Source organism: Parastagonospora nodorum, assembly GCF_000146915.1.
Source record: "Parastagonospora nodorum SN15 chromosome Unknown scaffold_11, whole genome shotgun sequence".
Lineage (NCBI taxonomy): Eukaryota > Fungi > Ascomycota > Dothideomycetes > Pleosporales > Phaeosphaeriaceae > Parastagonospora > Parastagonospora nodorum.
Window position 1 is genome coordinate 854,730 of NW_001884559.1, and position 17,463 is coordinate 872,192.

Genomic DNA, 17,463 nt, shown 5'->3' on the forward strand with positions numbered 1-17,463 from the left:
GATTAAAAAAAAAGAGTGGTCTGAGAACAGGCTTGAGTTTGGTAGACTTTCCAGCTAATTTCAACTGACTATCGCCTATGATTTATCCGGGCCCTTCGCACACAAGTAAAAGGTCTACGTCAGTGCATTCATGAAATCAAGTACCTCCGCAGGAACACGGCTCACATGAACGCCTCTTTGAAAATGCGATCATTTGAAGTCCTTCGGGACCGCTGTATTAGGCACGTGATCTTGTCGCTGTAGAAGGACTATGGATCAGTTCCAGGAGTTGGATGCTAAAGCTTGATGTTTGACAGGTGCTAATCAAATTGAGCGCCAAGTGACAAAAGCGTGTGGTGTAAGCCCATATGGACAGGGCGTGTTGGCCATTTCATTACATGCTGAGCTTCTTGGCGGTCCAACTCCATGAACCTGAGGCGACTGTAACATGTTTGAATATAGCCACGAGGCTAGTGATGCAGACAAACCTCCAGAGAGTAGCGGAAATAGCCAGGCGCCATATATATTCCAAAAGTCGTTAGTCATGTGAAGCCAACTGCAGCGGATGAAAGAGAAATGGTCATGTGATGGCGACGATGAGGTCGACAAGACTCAGCTATCGCAACACGATGCACCAACCATTGACAGCCTCATGGAGAGATCTTAATATTAATTGAACCGTATGAACGTGTCCCGCGTGTTCGCCTGCGTCCTTGACCGGAGGCCCGCCAGTGCAAGGTGTCCTGGAGGCATGCCAAGTCATTCCCCCAGATGTGCAAATTCTGCAACACTGCCTCTAAACGCCGGAACATAGTCTCAACGCATCCAGATAGCCTCCTATATTCGAGTGGTGCGGAACAACAGAGTCGCCGAAGGGTCGGGTGTCCTGCCTGAGAGTCGAGGTGCGTCTGATGGGGGAGGGCTTGGCGGGAGCTCGCATAGTATATACCTCGCACCGCCCACCTCTCCCACCATCGTTCCTATGCCCCACCACTTCCATACTACACCCACCGCACCTCCTCACACTCCTATCACCGACCCAGCTTTTGCTCTTGCAACAAGTCTTCGGTCCCACTCTTGGCGCATTTGCGCAATTGATACTGGCCATTAAGCTTACTCCTCGTCTCCGTGCCATGTCGTCGACGACCAATGCACCAGAGCCAGACCGCCAGGCAACCATGATCCCAAAGCAGCCACGCTTTGAGGACAGGATTTCTCAGACAGTGTACGACGATGGACATGGTCGCTACATCGTTGCGTCTCGCCAGCGCCCCCAAATCGTCCGCCGCACCGATGCAGCGGACAATAGACACTCTCGGTCACGGCCCATAAGAAAAAAATGAAATAATCGAGGTTGAAGAGCGCCTATTGTCTCGTGAATCTCCAAGATACCCCGCCTCACGGAAGCCGTCCAATAGTGAAGGCTTGGCACCGTCACGTGAGGTATGCGTCGAGCAGCAGTCGCCCAAGTATCCGAGGAAGGTCGTCGTCATTCCTGCTTTATCGAAACCAGTAAATCCAGCTCTGAGAGTAGAGCGTTCTACATTGCAGAGATGGGCAGAGCCCACGCCTCCGCCAACACCTCGATCGGGGCGCTTGCCATCACCTGAGCTCTCTGACTTGGAGGAGGCGCCGTTCTGCGAGTGCGATGAGGCCATCATGCCAAAATGCTGTGCGTCGTGCAAGAACGCCATGCATCCTTGGGGGAGATGAGTGTGGATCAAATCATGTGGTTTTCTCATTAAGTTTGTCCTTTCCACGGTCTCCTTCGTGTTTAGGCTCAGGGAATTGGCGATGCCCTAGCCCATGAAGGTGAGCTAGAGGCTTGCGGTATCATTTAATCTTTCGTAATTGTTGGCTCCAGGTGTTCGGTTTCGAGCGACCAGTGCAAATCGCGGGTTCTTAGCAAGCGGATCGATCAGTTTTCAGAGTTCCTTTCCTGTCCCTCACTATGGCGCCTGACTCCCGGTAATCGTGATGTTTTCCGGTTTAGGTCGTGGAGTAACAATTCTGTCGACCACAAAGCCCGTATTCCATGCCTAACAGCAATCTGCGTGATGGTTTGCTACTCTTGCGGACGCTCGCTTTCCGCAACAAAGTACTTTCCAGCTTTTCGTTCTGCTGAGCCCAAGACATCCCAGTCTTCAGCATCTTTGGCATCCACAGGTGAGGCATCTCTCTGTATGCGCTTATAGTGTGTTCCAATGACCTTTTCTTTGTCTAGAGCTTCCTGGAGCGTCGCTACAGTTATTTTGTGTTCTTCCTCAGCTGCTATCGTTTCGTCGCGTATTGCTCGTAAAGGCTCGACGCCGGTGGTATCCACTTCTTGTATCTTCCCCACAAAGTGCAGCTGCGCGGCTAATGTGTCCAGCATCTTCTGCTCCTGCTCCGGCGTCTCCGGGGGTGGAAGCGCAGAAAGTCGCAACAGATGGTGGAGCTGTTGAGACGTGATTTCGGGAGCATCGGGTGCACGAGCTGCACGAGCTGCAGGCGGAAGCAGCGACTCGACAGACCACGTTGGCTCTGCGAGTAATTGTTCGAGCTCGTCAGGGTGGATGCCTTTGCGTGCCGTGGCTTGTGTACTGTTGGGCCTTTGTTTGTAGAGAAGAGGAGCGGCTAACGCTCGAATATATGACCGTGGCAGATTTTGGTGGTGAAGACGTCTGCTGCACAAGAGAACGCATCGCGACGCCATCGTGGCTTATACGCGGTTGATGCAGGGGGAGTGTCCCCGGCGTGGTTCTTGTCTTGAATTACACTTGTAGCAGCCCGAAATACGGCGAGTGCTGGCGCAATTTCCCCCAGGAGGTCAACACACAGGCTGTGACATCAAAAATGCAATGTCGTCGAGGTTGAGTTCAGTCTGCAGCGGAGAACGCTAGTCCCGCTTCGGAAAGGCCGCCGAGGTCAGTTTCCAATTGCACGGACCAGTGGGGTCGTCATCGCTCTCGAGACAGCTACTGCAGCCACTTGTCTCGACCAAACACCCAAAGCCGCATTTCTTCTGCCTATTACTTCTCTCCCTTCTACAATACTTCTTCCAGCGATCAACACACAACCTCGAAATACACAAACATGGCAGGCGATCCGCGCGCGCTGCTCCGTCAGGTGGGGCGAACCTCGAAGCTCAGCCACAACACAGATAACTGATATTGAGGTACTATGACAGGCAGAACAGTCCCTACAGAAGGCTTCCGGTGGCTTCAGCTTTTTCGGTGGACGACAAGATAAATGTAACAGACTCGGAGCATTCCAGGCTAGCCTTGTAGACTAACGCACGTGACAGATGAGGCAGCTGCAGACCAGTTCATCGCGGCAGCGAATGCCTTCCGAATGCAAAAAATGGGTACGTATAACCATTGCCACCTTCACTGCAAAGTGGTATTGACTTTGTGTATGGTTTCATAAAGCTAATTTGGTGTAGGAAAGGAAGCGGGTGAGGCGTTCGAGAAAGCAGCAGCAGTACAAAGACAGAACCTGAACGAGCCCGACGACGAAGCAAACACTCTTACAGAGGCTTTCAGTATGAAGAAATTCCTGTGAAGATGCTTCATATCTGACCAGAACTAGAGGCGTACAAGAAGGATGATCCGGAGGCCGCCGCACGATGCCTCGACAGAGCCATCGCACAGTACTGTAGCAAAGGCAACTTCCGTCGCGCAGCCACTCACAAGCAAAATCTGGGCGAGCTCTTTGAAGTGGAGCTCGGCGACAACGCCAGAGCTGGAGCCGCGTATGAAGAAGCTGCTGGCTGGTACGAAGCTGTAAGTCCCAGCACATCTCAACGGATCTTCGAGCAGCCTTGCTAACTTCTAATCAGGACAATGCCGAAGTGAATAAGTCCCAGACATAAGAATTTTTGGACAAGACTAACGCCCTAAAACAGGCTCTTGCTAACAAGTTATGGCTTAAGACTGCCGATCTTGTAGCCCTCGACGGCAAGGACTACTACAAGGCCATTGAGCTTTACGAGAAGGTTGCCAAGACATCAATCCAGAACAATTTGATGCGATGGTCCGTCAAGGAATATCTACTCAAGGCCGGTATCTGCCAGCTCTGTACAGGAGATCAAGTTGGTGTAAACGCCGCGCTCGACCGTTACCGAGACTTGGACCCAAGCTTCGTCCAGCAGCGAGAGCATCAGCTCCTTGTGGACTTGACACAAGCTGTGCAGGATGGAGACCAAGAGATGTTCGCCGATAAGGTACGATCATAACAATCTACTTGTTGAGAGTGTAGTCAGAACTGACAGATCGTAGCTGTTCCAATACGACCAGCTGAGTAAGCTGGACAAGTGGAAGACCACATTGCTTTTGAGAATCAAGGGCACTATTGAAGAGACAGGCGAGGATTTCTCATAATGGAAGACGTTACGATGTACGGTTGTGGAAAGGTTTTCAAGATGTTCAGCGACCAGAGAAGTGTTATAGCGAATGCGTTCAATGGCGTGGGCTGAACCGGATTTGTCATGATGATGACTTCGAGACTCTAATTGCCTGGGCACTAAATTTACATCAAGTTCATGAGCATACACGGAGATACTTGACTATTGGCAGTTTTTGCGCTCGGGCCTCTTGGGCCATGATCCACCGGCGCTTGAATCGACGAGACCAAGTGGAGCACCTTTGACTTCCTCGCCTATCTTTAGAGTCCATAATCTACTTGATTGGGGTTTGATCCGTGAACCGCGGTCAATTGTTCTCGCTGAGTACTGTTCCGTAGAAGGAGTACGATTCATCCGTGCGCGACCTCGTCTCGAAGACATACACAAAGAGACAAGGCAATGTCCAATCAACCGCTGGTAATTACCAGCATCGCGAACATCAGGTGGGACCATTCCAAGTTACGGTAGCATGCTACAGGTATCCCGCGCAGGACGCGGACTATGGTGATCCGCAATCCAAGCGTGCTTCGGCGCCATATCCGGCTTGGCTGTATCTTGAGGCTCTTCAAACACTGCTCCGACTCCGACTCAACTCCACACCTCAGTCTTACTACTGACTTGCCAACACTTGACGAGAGTCTTGTCTCCTGCTGGGCGATAAGTATACGGGTTGTCCAACACTACTCTAACACGTTTGTGATGTCAGGAATAGATCCTTCTCATTAACAACAGCCCATTCTACAGCCTTGTGGAGACTCCAGGCGGTCCTTTCGCGGAGTTGCGACATATACTGTAATCCAAGGACGTGTACTGTTGTGCTATACTAGGCTAGTCAATGAGTCTGGGGTGCCAACACCGAACAAATGCCTCAGCCACGGTTCACTGGTGTGCCACCACAGTCATGGTTGAGTAAGGACTCTGGGGTTCGTGGAGCATTGCGGGGAAGCTTGGAGAAGTATAAGATGGTGCAATGATCACCATGGGTTGACCTCCGTCGTCAACCTTCTTTTTCTCGTACCCAACTTTCAACCCTTCTGCAATGGCGAACAAAGCAGACCAACCGCCCACAGGCCTGGAGCCCGTTATCCACGGTAGCACTCTAGTTTCGGTGGCTCCGCATATTGCTTTTGACACCGAGAAAGAGAAGGTCGAACAGCACAGTATGCTTGAAGCTGTTCAGTCAAATGTCACCGCCGAGGACAAGGATGCTCAAAGAGCAAACTCCATCGAAGCACTCGGCATACCAGATTGGGAGGCAAAGCAGAAGAAGTTAGTAAGGACGTTGGACATGACTTTGCTGCCTCAGCTGTGGATTTTATACCTCAATAATTTCCTAAATCGTACCAATATCGCGTAAGCATGATTGTAAATGCAGCAACAGCGCCAGCTTAACATTCGTGATAGTCAAGCGCGCCTCGACGATGATTTCGAAGAGACATTACAGCTCGGGAATACGGACTACAGCACAGCTGTTGCACTTCTCACGGTTGGGTGAGCCATTAGTCTTTGCTTCGTTGTTCGGGTGCAGGCTAAGACTATACAGTTACATGTTGGCCCAACTACCTTCGAACATGCTTATCACCCGTGTGCGACCTGCCATCTATTTGCCACTATGTGCGTTTTTGTGGTCCGGTGTCTCTGCGGCGACCGCAGGTGTCACCAGTGCAAATCAACTCTTCGCGGTGCAATTTGTTCTTGGTATAATCGAAGCTCCTCTTTTCCCAGGCGTAAGTCCGCCATGATAGTTTTTCTACGTTCGATAGCTAAAGTGTCTTCAGGCAGTGTATTTGATGTCCTGCTGGTACACGCGTAGCGAACTTGCACTTCGCACCGCGTTGCTTTACTCTGGTCTCGTTCTAGCTCAGGCTTTCAGCGGACTCATCGCTGCTGGTGTCTTTAGTGGTATGAAGGGACTCGCGGGCATAGCTGGATGGCAATGGCTATTTATCCTCGAGGCAGCAATGAGTGCTTTTTTTGCGATAACTGCCTTCTGGATTCTGCCGAATTATCCCCACTCAAAGAATGGATCAGCCATGTGGTCGATGACCGAAGATATGCGTCGAATCGCAATTGCGCGCATCGAAGCTGATCGTGTCGAGGACGCTACCGACTCAACAGTCTGGCAAGGTCTGCGTCTTGCACTTACAGACGTCAAAACCTACATCTTCGTATGTTGTATTACTTCTTCGGTAGAATCCTCTCTGACATACTTTAGATCTTCATGAATATCTTCATGACTTCATCCTACGGCTTCAACAACTTCTTCCCAACCATGGTTCGTGGCTTTGGCCTCGGCTCCAGCACTATCGCCCTCGTCCTGACCGCTCCACCTTACATCTTGGGTACTGCTGTCTCCTTCTTCGTCGCATGGAATTCCGACCGCAAGAAGGAACGTGGGTTTCATATCATGGCAAACAACTGCATCTCAATCGTTGGCTTCATCATCTCCGTCGCCACACTCAACACCGCAGCACGCTACACCGCCGCCTTCCTCTACACCTCAGGCAGTTTCTCCGCTAATGCCCTCGTATATACATGGGCCGTCAGCTCCCTGTCCCAAACGCCCGAGAAGCGAGCGGCCGGCGGCGCGATTGTGAATATCTGTGGTCATCTCGGAAACGTGATGAGTCCGTACTTCTTCCCGGATTCGGACAGACCGAGATATACAATGGCGATGATTCTGCAGATTGTGTTTGCGGCACTCACGTTTTGCATGGCGTTTGGAAGCAAGACGTACCTGAAGAGGCAGAACAAGAAGTTGAAGAGCGTTAGCGACGAGACTGGGCGCATATACAATCCGTTCACGACGTAAAAGACGTACGACAAGGAGAATAGACTGGGAGGAATTAGCGCAAAGCTATGATATAGATTACTCAATTTGGTTTCGAGAAAGTTTAAATGGTTCTCAAACTGCCTAATGCGGCAAGTCTATGAAAGTGTTGATTATAGTCGTTCTAAGTTGAGTGAGGCGGCGACCTATTCCAGCCTGCAAAACACTCATGTGAGATTTACATGTTTGAAATTTCAAACTACCTATTCGGGAAGGAGTTGTGTAAAGTATGGATTGTAGCATACAAACACTCCCAGATCCCACACCAAGAGTTGCCTAATCAGGCAGGTTGAAATTCTTGGGTGTCGATTACAGCAACTTTCGCTCGAAGTTTCTGACAATTCCTCTGCTGACTTCATAGCTTACCACCAAAAGCGAACGAATATGCCGCATTGGGAAAGTTCTGGGCTTGGTGTCGATTGTAGCAGCTTTTCACTCGCCCTTCTTGTCGGCTGAAGTGACTTTTGCCGCCCACGAGAGTGCTGCTTGTGAAACTGCCTATTCGGGTATGTATTGAACAAGGTGTCGATTGTGGCAGATTCTCACCTGAGCTTGTCAGACTCGGCTGGCGTGGTGTATGAATCAGCCCTAGCTACTACACAAATTTGATGCACGTCTTCATAGTACTGAAAGGTATCCATTGAATCTAGTTTGACAACAGAAAAGAGTGATTACTCATTCATAAAGCGTGGAGGTTGAAGCAAATGGGCAAGCATAGAGTTGCACTTATGAAATCGACAAGTTTGATGGCCAGCGAATCATCACGACTAGCAGTATGTCGCATCCATTCTACTTAGGTATGAAGTCTATTTACAGCTGTGAAGAGTACATATTGACATCCGGACGATCTTACCACAGAATATGTCAGCTTGCAGTACAAAAAGCATGGATCAACGATGTGCGCAAAACCTGGTGCTGGTTGAGCTCCAAAAATAAACGGGCACCAAACCGCTGTCACTTTACATCATTACTATTTTGCAGCCAATGACGATGATCTGGATTTTACACGTCAGGATATGGACGGGACATCCAGATCCTCGCTTCGAACGGCAACAGAGCGTTCCTGTTCGGCAGCGAAGCGAACCATGCAATCTGCACCGCCACATGTCGCCACATTTTGCCGTTTACCCACTCAAAACGTCCCGTCGGACTGGGGTCAAGAGAGCAAGACATGCGATTTGCTCGAAATCCCATGAGATCTGTGGCTGGAGCGGGGCGAACGAGAAACTGGGATAGAGTTTCAGATCCACTATGATTGGGTGCATCGACTGGCAGACCCTGATCTGCGAGCTCACTTGCGATATAGGGTGTAGAGGCCGCTGGGGCTGTGTATGTCGATCAGTCGTTTTTCGCCTCTTTGCGTGGACTTGCGTGGTCGTCTCGCATGCGACGAATCTGGAGTGAGATGGCGCGCATGGGTGTAGATGGGTTAAAGAGTTGGTGGCCACTGCAAAGGCGGCTGCTGGTCTGACTTGGAACTGTACATCCAGACATGAGGCAATCATAGCACATACGACCGTCGCGGCGAACATTTCGCAACATCTTCATTTTTCTGCATCTCTTTACTACGACACTCGCTAGTTCACTCATAAATGCATTCGTTAAGAGGCTGGAAGTGGATGATTTGGGGAGGGTTGATTGGTAGCGTCGCGGCTGTCCCGAGACCAATCATCACGCCTGCACCACAACCTGGAGTTGAAGTATGGTTGAAGAGGCAAGAGCCAGATGCGTAAGGCTCCTAGAAGCGGTGACCCCGAATGCGACCATTCACTGACACATCATAGCGCGTCTTTCGCTGAAGTACTCCTAACCGCGATACCACTATCTTTACGCCAGATCGCTGCGACGAACGCTCCTGCTGTATCGAGCATTCTTTGGAGAGAATTCCTCGACGATAATCGGCCACAATGGTTCTTGAACCTACCATACGACATTCAGAGCTATTTGGTCAAAGAATTCGGGCCGGAGACTGCTCGTCTACCTACACCGCCATCACAAACGACAGACGGCCAAGCAACACCAACGCAGAGTAGCTGGCAGTGGCCAATCTCGACAGGGGATCTGCGGTCTTCACAAACTGTTTCTTCAGTATCTTACTCCGCTTCCAGCGCTTCGGCGCAATCGTCGGCGAATTCGGCGAGGACGTCAACGTCGGCGTCAGCTTCAGCGTCACCATCCCGAAGTCTATCCGTAACTGTATTCTCGACTGTGACGCTAGCAACATCATCCAGTTACACTGCTAGTACTTCAAGTACTAGGTCTGCTACTGTATCGTCAACAGCGTCCAGCACTGTTGCTTCCAGTACCGCTCGCACAAACTCTGGGTCAACACCAAGCGCAACCTTCGATCCCATCTCGCCCCCAGCGAGCAACAGTGAACTTACCAGAACTCAGAAGATCGGTCTGGGCATTGGTATTTCATTGGGTATCTTTGGAGCTGCCGCTATGCTTCTTGGATGCTGTTTCCTGCTTCGCCGTAGAAGGAACAAGCACGAGGATGGCTCGCAGCCACCATCCTCTCCTGGCTTCATACCCCGATTTGCCTTCCAAGACAAATCGACAGAAAATCTGGAACACCGTAGGCCTCTCAACCCGGCGCATAACCAGTTTGGCCTGGACCATGGAAACACTAATTGGGAAGATGAAGGTTATGACCCGTACGAATCCACTGCCTATGACCCTGCGCCTATGGCTATGGGAACATCTCCACATCCACCAGCATACCCTCCAAGAGAAGCACCTCAACAAATGACTATGCAAGATGCGCAACCAATCATGGCACCGGCGCTCTTCCATACGCACAGCTCGAACCGTGCACGAGGAAAGAGAACAAGCTACAGTAGTTTGCACTCTGTGAAAGAGTTGTCAGAGCCAGACGAGAATGCAGAATCACCCGTTCTTGGTCGTCAAACCACACCATTGCAACGAAAGCGACGACCAAGTATGCCCATGGTGCTTGAAATCCCATCCGTCCCCCGCTCAGCGACGATCAAGCGAAAGCCCGTGCCCGAGAGCCCTACTGGCATCAGTCCAGCAGCAGAAGCCGCATCGAAGTCTCTACTTCGACCGTCAATCAGACACGTTGAATATAGCGGTAGCAGCTCCAGCGGTCTCGCACTGAGTTCCAATTCGTCCAATGGAGCATACCACACGGATCCCACTTCTCCCATCTCTCCCCTGTCACAGAATGCACCAGTCAACTCTTTCTCAAACGACTACTCTTACGTCGAGGACTATGGCCCAGAGTACCAGAACGGCTATCTTGACCAGGAAGATGGCCTGTATGGTGGTCACAGGAGCCTTGACAGATATCCGACTCCGTCACCTCCACGTCGCAGCTCGAAGACGGAGTGGCCGCTACGTAATATGAGTATAGGGCATAAGCGGAGTAAGAGCCCAATGTGGGACAGAGTGTATGAAGGTTAATGAGGGAATACTTGAGAAAAGAAGGATGTAATGACATAATCATGTTACGATTTTTTTTCTTTGTACACATATACCACTTGCGCATGAAAATGCGTTGTTTTGACGCTTTGATAGGCACCTTGCGATCGAGCGATGATACATGAGTGGCTTTTAGCACGCAAGCTCTAGGAAGTACAGATACCACATCATTTCCATAGGTGTGAATTTCGAATACGAAATAGTCAAAACAGATCTATTGTTCAACCCGGGGCCACTGCCACACTTCTAGTGTCTCTAATACGGTAGCTTTCGTAACATAATCCCCAGCAAATCGCCCATTGACCACATTCAAGGCGGAACCTCTTTCCCATCCCAATCCCAACACTTACCCCTCCCATCCACCCCCACCTTCTGAATTACATCAATCAACTGCTCAGCCACCCACTCCCTCTCAAAAAGCTTCTCCTTCTTAACATTCCCCCAGAAATCTTTGCTCAAATCCGTCTTCACCGTGCCCGGATGCAACGACAGAGCCATGGCATTCTCCCCGGACGCCGTGCGCAAATGATTGTCGAACGTCCTAACCAACTGATTCACACCCGCTTTCGACGCGCGATAGCTGTACCATCCACCGAGGCGGTTGTCGCTGATGCTGCCGACACGCGCGGACATGATTGCTGTTGTGGCAGTGAGGGGAAGGCCTTTCATGTCATCGGAGTCGGGGTCCGGAGATGCGGATTTCTTGGGCAGAAAGGGGGAGAAGTGCTTGAGCATTAACATGGGGCCGAGCGTGTTGGTGCGGAAGGTTAGTAGAGCGTCGTCGGCGTTGATTTGCGATGGGGCTTTTTCTGGGAATAAGATTCCTGGGACTATGAATGCTAGTTGTAGAGGTGACGCGGAGGGGAAAAGCTTTTTGCATTCTGCGGCTGCGTCTGCGATGGTGGATTCATCTGGTTGGGAGATCAGTTGAGTCGTCGGAAGGATGTGAAGCATTACACACCCAAAACGTCCAGCTTCAATACACGGAGCCTCGCTTCGTCAACGTTGGTGCCATTGAGAAGTTCCTCTTTTGTTTTGTCGAGGTCTTTGCGCGCTGTGACAACGACTGGCGCGTTGGTGGTTTGTAGGACTCTTTTGGCAAGCGCAAAGCCAATGCCTCGTGAGGCGGGCGATATCAAGGACCATGGAGGCATGTTAGATGTAGTGAAAAAATCATTCCGCTATTCTCCTAACATGTTGCAGCCCACATCTAAACATTTGGTTCTCGAATCGATCGATGATGGCATACTTGCTATGCAGATCGGCTACGCTGTCTCGAGCTAGCTTCGATCCTAGCGTCTCGAATGTCGATGCTCTTGAATCTCACCAATCATCGTTGCACAAGGAGATACAGATTTGTGATGGTATAAAACTCGCAATTAAATGTTCCAATTCGAAACGCTTAAGGCCATAGAAGCTCCAAATGCCGTCTACATCAAGGCGTTGACGACCTTCAACTTCATCTTACTTAATCCAGTATGATGTCGACGTCAATGTCGTCCATGTTGATGTCCACGTTCTCCTCCTCCATCTTGACATTCACACTCTCCTCCTCAGCCTTGCGCGCCGCCTCCCTTTCAATCATAATCGGATGGCTCGCAATCTCTTCCTTCATCTTCTTGATGTACAACGCCAGCGCATTGTGGCGCTCGTGCAACTGTGCCAGAGTCTCGCGACCACTAGGCTTCACGTACGTGAAAGGGACGGCAACTTTCTCTCCAGCGATATTCTCTTTGTTCTCACCGCGATCATTGGCGTTGGTCTCGGTCCCTTTGCGGATGGGCAGGGGCTGTTGGGTTGTGTACGTCTTGTCGATGGGCGCCTCGAGACCTCCGCGACCGAGTATTTCCTTTCGTGATTCGTTCATCTCGCTAGAGTATTCGGACGCTTTGCCACTGTGTTGAAGGTGGTTTCTGCGGTCTGGGTGCATCCTTGACTTGATTCGGATTGATTTCCGGGTGTGATGAGCTGAGTTCGTTGGTGAAAGCTGGCCGACAAGTCGAGATTTTCGGTGCAGATGTGATGGCCTGTCAAAAGAGGAAAGATGATCTTAACGCCGCAGTGATAAACCGTATGAGGGTGTGTTCAGGTCGTGGCGTTGATGTTGAGGGAGGAGGGCCGGAGTGCTCGAGACAAGGGGAAGAGACAAGTCTTGTTATGACAACGCGACCGTTTGCTGTTAGGCGCGTGACAGTGATACAATACAAGTGATGGAAGGAACATTACCGGTGATCTCGTTGGATTTTTCCTCCTACACTGCGACAGTTTTCTGAAGAATTCTGTATGAACGTGTACGCGGTGGCAGACTGCGCATAGGTCTTCCATGAGAGAAGGTCTTCCATGAGGCTCATGTATCTGAATGTGTAACACTTCACAGAGGCCCGATGTCACAAGCTAGAGGCATAAAAGCTCGCAAGAAAGCAGCAAAATGAGCCTGCCCATATGCAAACTGAAGTAAACAGTACGAAAATCATGCCCGGAAAACAAACCAATGAAGCACTTCCTGCAGCCAAACCACTCCTCATCTTCGTCTTAGGTAGGTAATCCTGGTCAACGATGAGACGTCGTACTGACCTCGTCTCATGCGCGCCCTGCTCCGGCAAAAGCACCCTCTGTACCTCTCTCGCTGACCGATATGGTCTCGACCACTTCTCCATCGGCAACGAGATGCGCGAGTTCATCAAAGCAGAACCTACAGGCCCCGCTGCTCTCATTAAGCCCACATTCACTGCCGACGAGATCGCAACGTACACGAGGAACGTGAAAGCCAACACTTTAGCTCCGGTCAATCTCACGCCCAAGTATGTCAAAGAACGGATCTTCGGTGTCGGCGCACGTCCCAGCATCGTGTGCGTCCTCATCGATGGCTTCCCGCGCGATGCAGCACGATGGCCATACTTCAAAGACGCCGTTGGGCAGCATTGGAGACCGAGTGAAAAAGCTGTACTTATCGTGTTACATGCCAGTAGGGAAACGACAAAAGAGCGTTTCGAGAAGAGAGGTAGGGCGGGCGACGAGTTTGATAAAAGGTTTGATGAGCACGAGAAGAGCATTAACCCAATTATTGAGGTGATGAAGAGTGATGGGTTGACGATGATTGAGTTGTCCGTGAACCACGGGAGGAGCGCGGAAGAGTTGATTGATGACTTCGAGCAAATGCCAGCGTGGATTAGCGCGCTTGAGGAGAAGTCAACTTCCGCTGTAGACGAGGAGAGCAGTCTCAGCGCGCCCTGAAGTTGTCAATAGGCAGAAGAAATGTAGTCTTAGTTGTTCCGACGGTCTATCATCGCAGCTCTTTCTGTTCCGCAGGCGTGTCCAGTACAACATTGGCCGTTCCTGGAACACCATACATCGCGGGTACCAAAACCTCCTGATTCGCTAGAGCTATATGCGCACGGATTTTTATGGGGTTTAGTTATGTGTGAAAGGAGGAGGTTTGCGGATGATGAAGATGTGAGTTCAACGTCAATGTGATGGTAATCTCCGAGATGGCGGATTTAAGTTGACATGGAATTTCAGCCCTTGGACTTTTTGTTGCCCCACTCACCCCGCGACACGCTCAACACAACGCGCGCAACATGGAGGAAGATCGCGCAGCTACGAATCTGGGCCCAGAGTTAGAAGAGGGTATATCAGAGGAGCCAACCGTAGCGCCGAAGCAGCCAAGGAGAAGATTTGTGGGCAGAAAGACGGCAGGAACGGCGGGCGAGCAGCAAGCGGATCCAAATGCGAACATTGAGGATTCGAGCGCAATACAAGGTGTGAGGCACTTATCTACCTCGACAAGGCGACTGCATGCTAACTTTCGAACAAGTCACCCAGCCTCGCCGTACTGCTCGCGCGCTGAATGCACTCCCCGAATCGCTACTTCACGACCAAGAGATCAACGATGCCATCGCTCTACTTCCACCCAACTACAACTTTGAGATCCACAAATGCATACACCGAATACGAACTTCCGGGGCGAAATCAATAGCCCTACAGTTCCCCGAAGGACTGCTGTTGTTTGCGACCACCATATCCGATATCTTGACACGGTTTTGCCCTGGAACAAGCACACTCATTATGGGAGATGTGACCTATGGCGCATGCTGTATAGATGACTATACAGCAAGGGCTCTGGGATGCGACCTCCTCATTCACTATGCACACAGCTGTCTCATTCCAGTGGCTGTGACCAAGATCGCCACACTGTACATTTTCGTTTCCATCAGCATCGACACGCAACATCTCATTAACACGATTACCGAGAACTTTCCAGCCGGGAGGGCTATCGCGCTTGTGGGTACCATCCAGTTCAATGCCACCATTCACGGCATAGTGCCAATACTACGAAGAGAAGGATACAATCCCATCGTTCCTCAAATTGCACCGCTATCAAAGGGTGAGGTTCTCGGCTGCACATCACCTTCGATGGCGATCAAGGCGGGGCAGTTTAATGCAAGAGGCAAGGAGGAGGAAGTCCCGGACCTCATCTTATACCTTGGGGACGGACGTTTCCATCTTGAGAGCGCCATGATTGCGAACCCTTCATTGCCGGCGTATCGATACGATCCTTACTCGCGTCGGCTGACCCATGAGGTCTACGAGCATGATCAGCTGTACGACTTACGCCGAACAGCTATCCTGACAGCGCGAAAGGCGCGCAAGTGGGGTGTCATTTTGGGCTCATTGGGCCGACAAGGCAATCCACATACATTAACACTGATTGAGAACGAGCTACAGCGGCAAGGCATCACATGCATAAACTTACTAATGTCGGAAATCTTCCCGGGTAAGCTGGCCATGATGTCAGATGTGGAGGCCTGGGTACAAATCGCATGTCCAAGGCTGAGCATTGATTGGGGATATGCTTTCCCTCGGCCGTTGCTCAGTCCCTACGAGGCGCTTGTTGCGTTGGGCGTGAGAGACGCGCCCTGGCTAGAAGAGGAAGGCATGCAGAAGAAGGTGGAGGATAGAGAGAGAAGAAACTTATACCCTATGGATTTCTATGCGAAAGAGGGATTGGGCCGGACAACTATTGAGCGTGTACAAGCGGCTGAGGTAGGAGTCCGAGCATAGCACCTTACAAACGGTCGTCATTCGGCACGGCATCATACATGACAAGATCGCACTTCATTGTCTGCTCAAATATGTTCTACTCTTGCGCGCGGACTTGGCAAACGCTTGCGATCCACTATGTTGACGACTACTTAAGCCGCACTGAATTCCCGCACCCTCTGGCTCTTTAACCAAAACTGGCCACTGACGTCAACCTGGCTAACGGTGAGCTTCAAACTATTTCTTGGGCCTGATAGTGAAAAGGTCCGGCGATAGGAGCCCCAAGCTATTCTGAGCGCCCCTTCTCCACCACAGCCCGACTTCTTCAGCAACATCAATTAAACCAGACTCTCCACTCGACCGGACCAAAGGAGAGCCTCAAGTTTAGGCACAGACATTCACATCCTCGAAGCCAAAGATCTCATCGACGTCTACACCCAACAATACCATAAAGCCACATGACGCAATGAGCATGTCGTCCAACCCGCAGGCAAAGCTGGACATGCATCCAAAGTCACATGACACTCCCAACTCCCGACCATTCGGCATCTACCTGCACACCGACCTCTCCGATCCCACAGGATCAAATGCCACCCTCGCCGTCCAAGCCCCTGATTTCAGTAGCGCCTACGTCGCCCTCCTCCAACACGCCGGCGCGCAAATCGGCGACCGACCAGACTGGGGCGCCACTCGACAAGGCACCAACAACCATGTGTACGAAGTCTCGACCTGGGATAGAGCAGTCGTGATGCGATACAGCATCGAATTACTCCGAGAAGACGAGCCAGATGGCCCGTCTCTCCGCCAGCCTCGCCAGCATTACGGTATGTTTGTCGAACTCAGCGATAGGAAAGAGACATTCTATGTCAGTGGAGCCGAGACGTTGGGCGAGGCGTGTCATGCGATGAAGATGTCTGCAGCGGCATATATCGCGCAACATGCTGGTGTGAAGCTGATGGAGAAGAATGTCGAATTGCTCGATGAAAAAGGTGTCGTGAGGCAGCGGTATGAAGTCCTCAAGGGAAGGAACATCAACGGCAGATTTGTGAAGGAGGACGATTGGATCAATGGGCATGGGGAGGGAGAGGTTCCTGGCGTAGTGCGAGAGGACAAGACACCCATCTTGCGAGCTGCTCCTCCGCCTGCGAAGAAGACGCCGCGTGCTCACCCCAAACACGCACCAAAAGCTACTCCTCTGCCTGCTGCACGAGTCATACTAAACCCTCCCCGTGCCGCACGCGCGCGTACGCCCAACATCGCAGCAGACATTGCACCATCTGCTCCTTCCACTCCAGCTCCGCCTCGACGAGGCACACGTATGTGCACGCCCAATTTCGTGCTAGACCTCGAGCAAGCTGCTCCTCCTCCCCAACTTCCCGGCACTCCAGCTCCACAAGTCCAGCCTGCCACGGCTGAACTCTGGTGCATATGCCGCGCCCCAAACGACGGGCGCCTCTTGGTAGCCTGCGACAACGACGCGTGCGAGACTGAATGGTACCATCCTGCTTGTCTGGGGCTGACGCAGGCACCGGAGGGGAAGTGGTTGTGTCCTATGTGCGCGCCGAGGAGGGGAGGGAAGAGGCGGGGGACAGGGACGCCGGCGCCGATGGGGAAGAAGAGGAAGAAGAGGAAGAAGAGGAAGAAGAGGAAGAAGAGAAAGACTAGGTAGGTGGTGTTGTTGAATGGATCAAGATTGCTGGATAAGAGATTGAAGATGAATGTGTCAAGCCTGGTGCTGGATTACTGAAATGTGGCTAAATCATCCCCTGCGGATATATCAACCGGC

The 17,463-nt window shown here is 51.3% G+C and overlaps 9 protein-coding genes across 9 annotated transcripts; 6 read left to right on the forward strand and 3 right to left on the reverse strand.

Annotated features, from left to right (window-relative positions):
* Nucleotides 1–1,112: 1,112 nt before the first annotated feature.
* Nucleotides 1,113–1,692, forward strand: SNOG_07666 (hypothetical protein; the record flags this gene model as incomplete). Its single annotated transcript, XM_001797947.1, has 2 exons — nucleotides 1,113–1,297; nucleotides 1,368–1,692. The coding sequence occupies 2 exons, from the start codon at nucleotides 1,113–1,115 to the stop codon at nucleotides 1,690–1,692; spliced, it is 510 nt and encodes a 169-aa protein (XP_001797999.1).
* A 352-nt stretch (nucleotides 1,693–2,044) lies between these two features.
* On the reverse strand, nucleotides 2,045–2,674 carry SNOG_07667 (hypothetical protein; the record flags this gene model as incomplete). Its single annotated transcript, XM_001797948.1, has 1 exon — nucleotides 2,045–2,674. One exon carries the CDS (start codon nucleotides 2,672–2,674, stop codon nucleotides 2,045–2,047), a length of 630 nt encoding a protein of 209 aa, XP_001798000.1.
* Nucleotides 2,675–3,312: 638 nt separating this feature from the next.
* SNOG_07668 (hypothetical protein) lies at nucleotides 3,313–4,340 on the forward strand (the record flags this gene model as incomplete). The annotated part of the gene is made up of 5 exons (XM_001797949.1): nucleotides 3,313–3,325; nucleotides 3,404–3,502; nucleotides 3,544–3,743; nucleotides 3,866–4,183; nucleotides 4,239–4,340. 5 exons carry the CDS (start codon nucleotides 3,313–3,315, stop codon nucleotides 4,338–4,340), a joined length of 732 nt encoding a protein of 243 aa, XP_001798001.1.
* A 1,062-nt stretch (nucleotides 4,341–5,402) lies between these two features.
* SNOG_07669 (hypothetical protein) lies at nucleotides 5,403–7,175 on the forward strand (the record flags this gene model as incomplete). The annotated part of the gene is made up of 5 exons (XM_001797950.1): nucleotides 5,403–5,636; nucleotides 5,745–5,854; nucleotides 5,907–6,090; nucleotides 6,142–6,531; nucleotides 6,579–7,175. 5 exons carry the CDS (start codon nucleotides 5,403–5,405, stop codon nucleotides 7,173–7,175), a joined length of 1,515 nt encoding a protein of 504 aa, XP_001798002.1.
* A 1,610-nt stretch (nucleotides 7,176–8,785) lies between these two features.
* SNOG_07670 (hypothetical protein) lies at nucleotides 8,786–10,619 on the forward strand (the record flags this gene model as incomplete). The annotated part of the gene is made up of 4 exons (XM_001797951.1): nucleotides 8,786–8,922; nucleotides 8,978–9,281; nucleotides 9,302–9,423; nucleotides 9,452–10,619. 4 exons carry the CDS (start codon nucleotides 8,786–8,788, stop codon nucleotides 10,617–10,619), a joined length of 1,731 nt encoding a protein of 576 aa, XP_001798003.1.
* Nucleotides 10,620–10,946: 327 nt separating this feature from the next.
* SNOG_07671 (hypothetical protein) lies at nucleotides 10,947–11,791 on the reverse strand (the record flags this gene model as incomplete). Its single annotated transcript, XM_001797952.1, has 2 exons — nucleotides 10,947–11,467; nucleotides 11,599–11,791. 2 exons carry the CDS (start codon nucleotides 11,789–11,791, stop codon nucleotides 10,947–10,949), a joined length of 714 nt encoding a protein of 237 aa, XP_001798004.1.
* Nucleotides 11,792–12,105: 314 nt separating this feature from the next.
* Nucleotides 12,106–12,567, reverse strand: SNOG_07672 (hypothetical protein; the record flags this gene model as incomplete). Its single annotated transcript, XM_001797953.1, has 1 exon — nucleotides 12,106–12,567. The coding sequence occupies one exon, from the start codon at nucleotides 12,565–12,567 to the stop codon at nucleotides 12,106–12,108; it is 462 nt and encodes a 153-aa protein (XP_001798005.1).
* Nucleotides 12,568–13,193: 626 nt separating this feature from the next.
* On the forward strand, nucleotides 13,194–13,871 carry SNOG_07673 (hypothetical protein; the record flags this gene model as incomplete). The annotated part of the gene is made up of 1 exon (XM_001797954.1): nucleotides 13,194–13,871. The coding sequence occupies one exon, from the start codon at nucleotides 13,194–13,196 to the stop codon at nucleotides 13,869–13,871; it is 678 nt and encodes a 225-aa protein (XP_001798006.1).
* An 831-nt stretch (nucleotides 13,872–14,702) lies between these two features.
* SNOG_07675 (hypothetical protein) lies at nucleotides 14,703–17,342 on the forward strand (the record flags this gene model as incomplete). The annotated part of the gene is made up of 3 exons (XM_001797955.1): nucleotides 14,703–15,680; nucleotides 16,072–17,231; nucleotides 17,270–17,342. The coding sequence occupies 3 exons, from the start codon at nucleotides 14,703–14,705 to the stop codon at nucleotides 17,340–17,342; spliced, it is 2,211 nt and encodes a 736-aa protein (XP_001798007.1).
* Nucleotides 17,343–17,463: the final 121 nt, after the last annotated feature.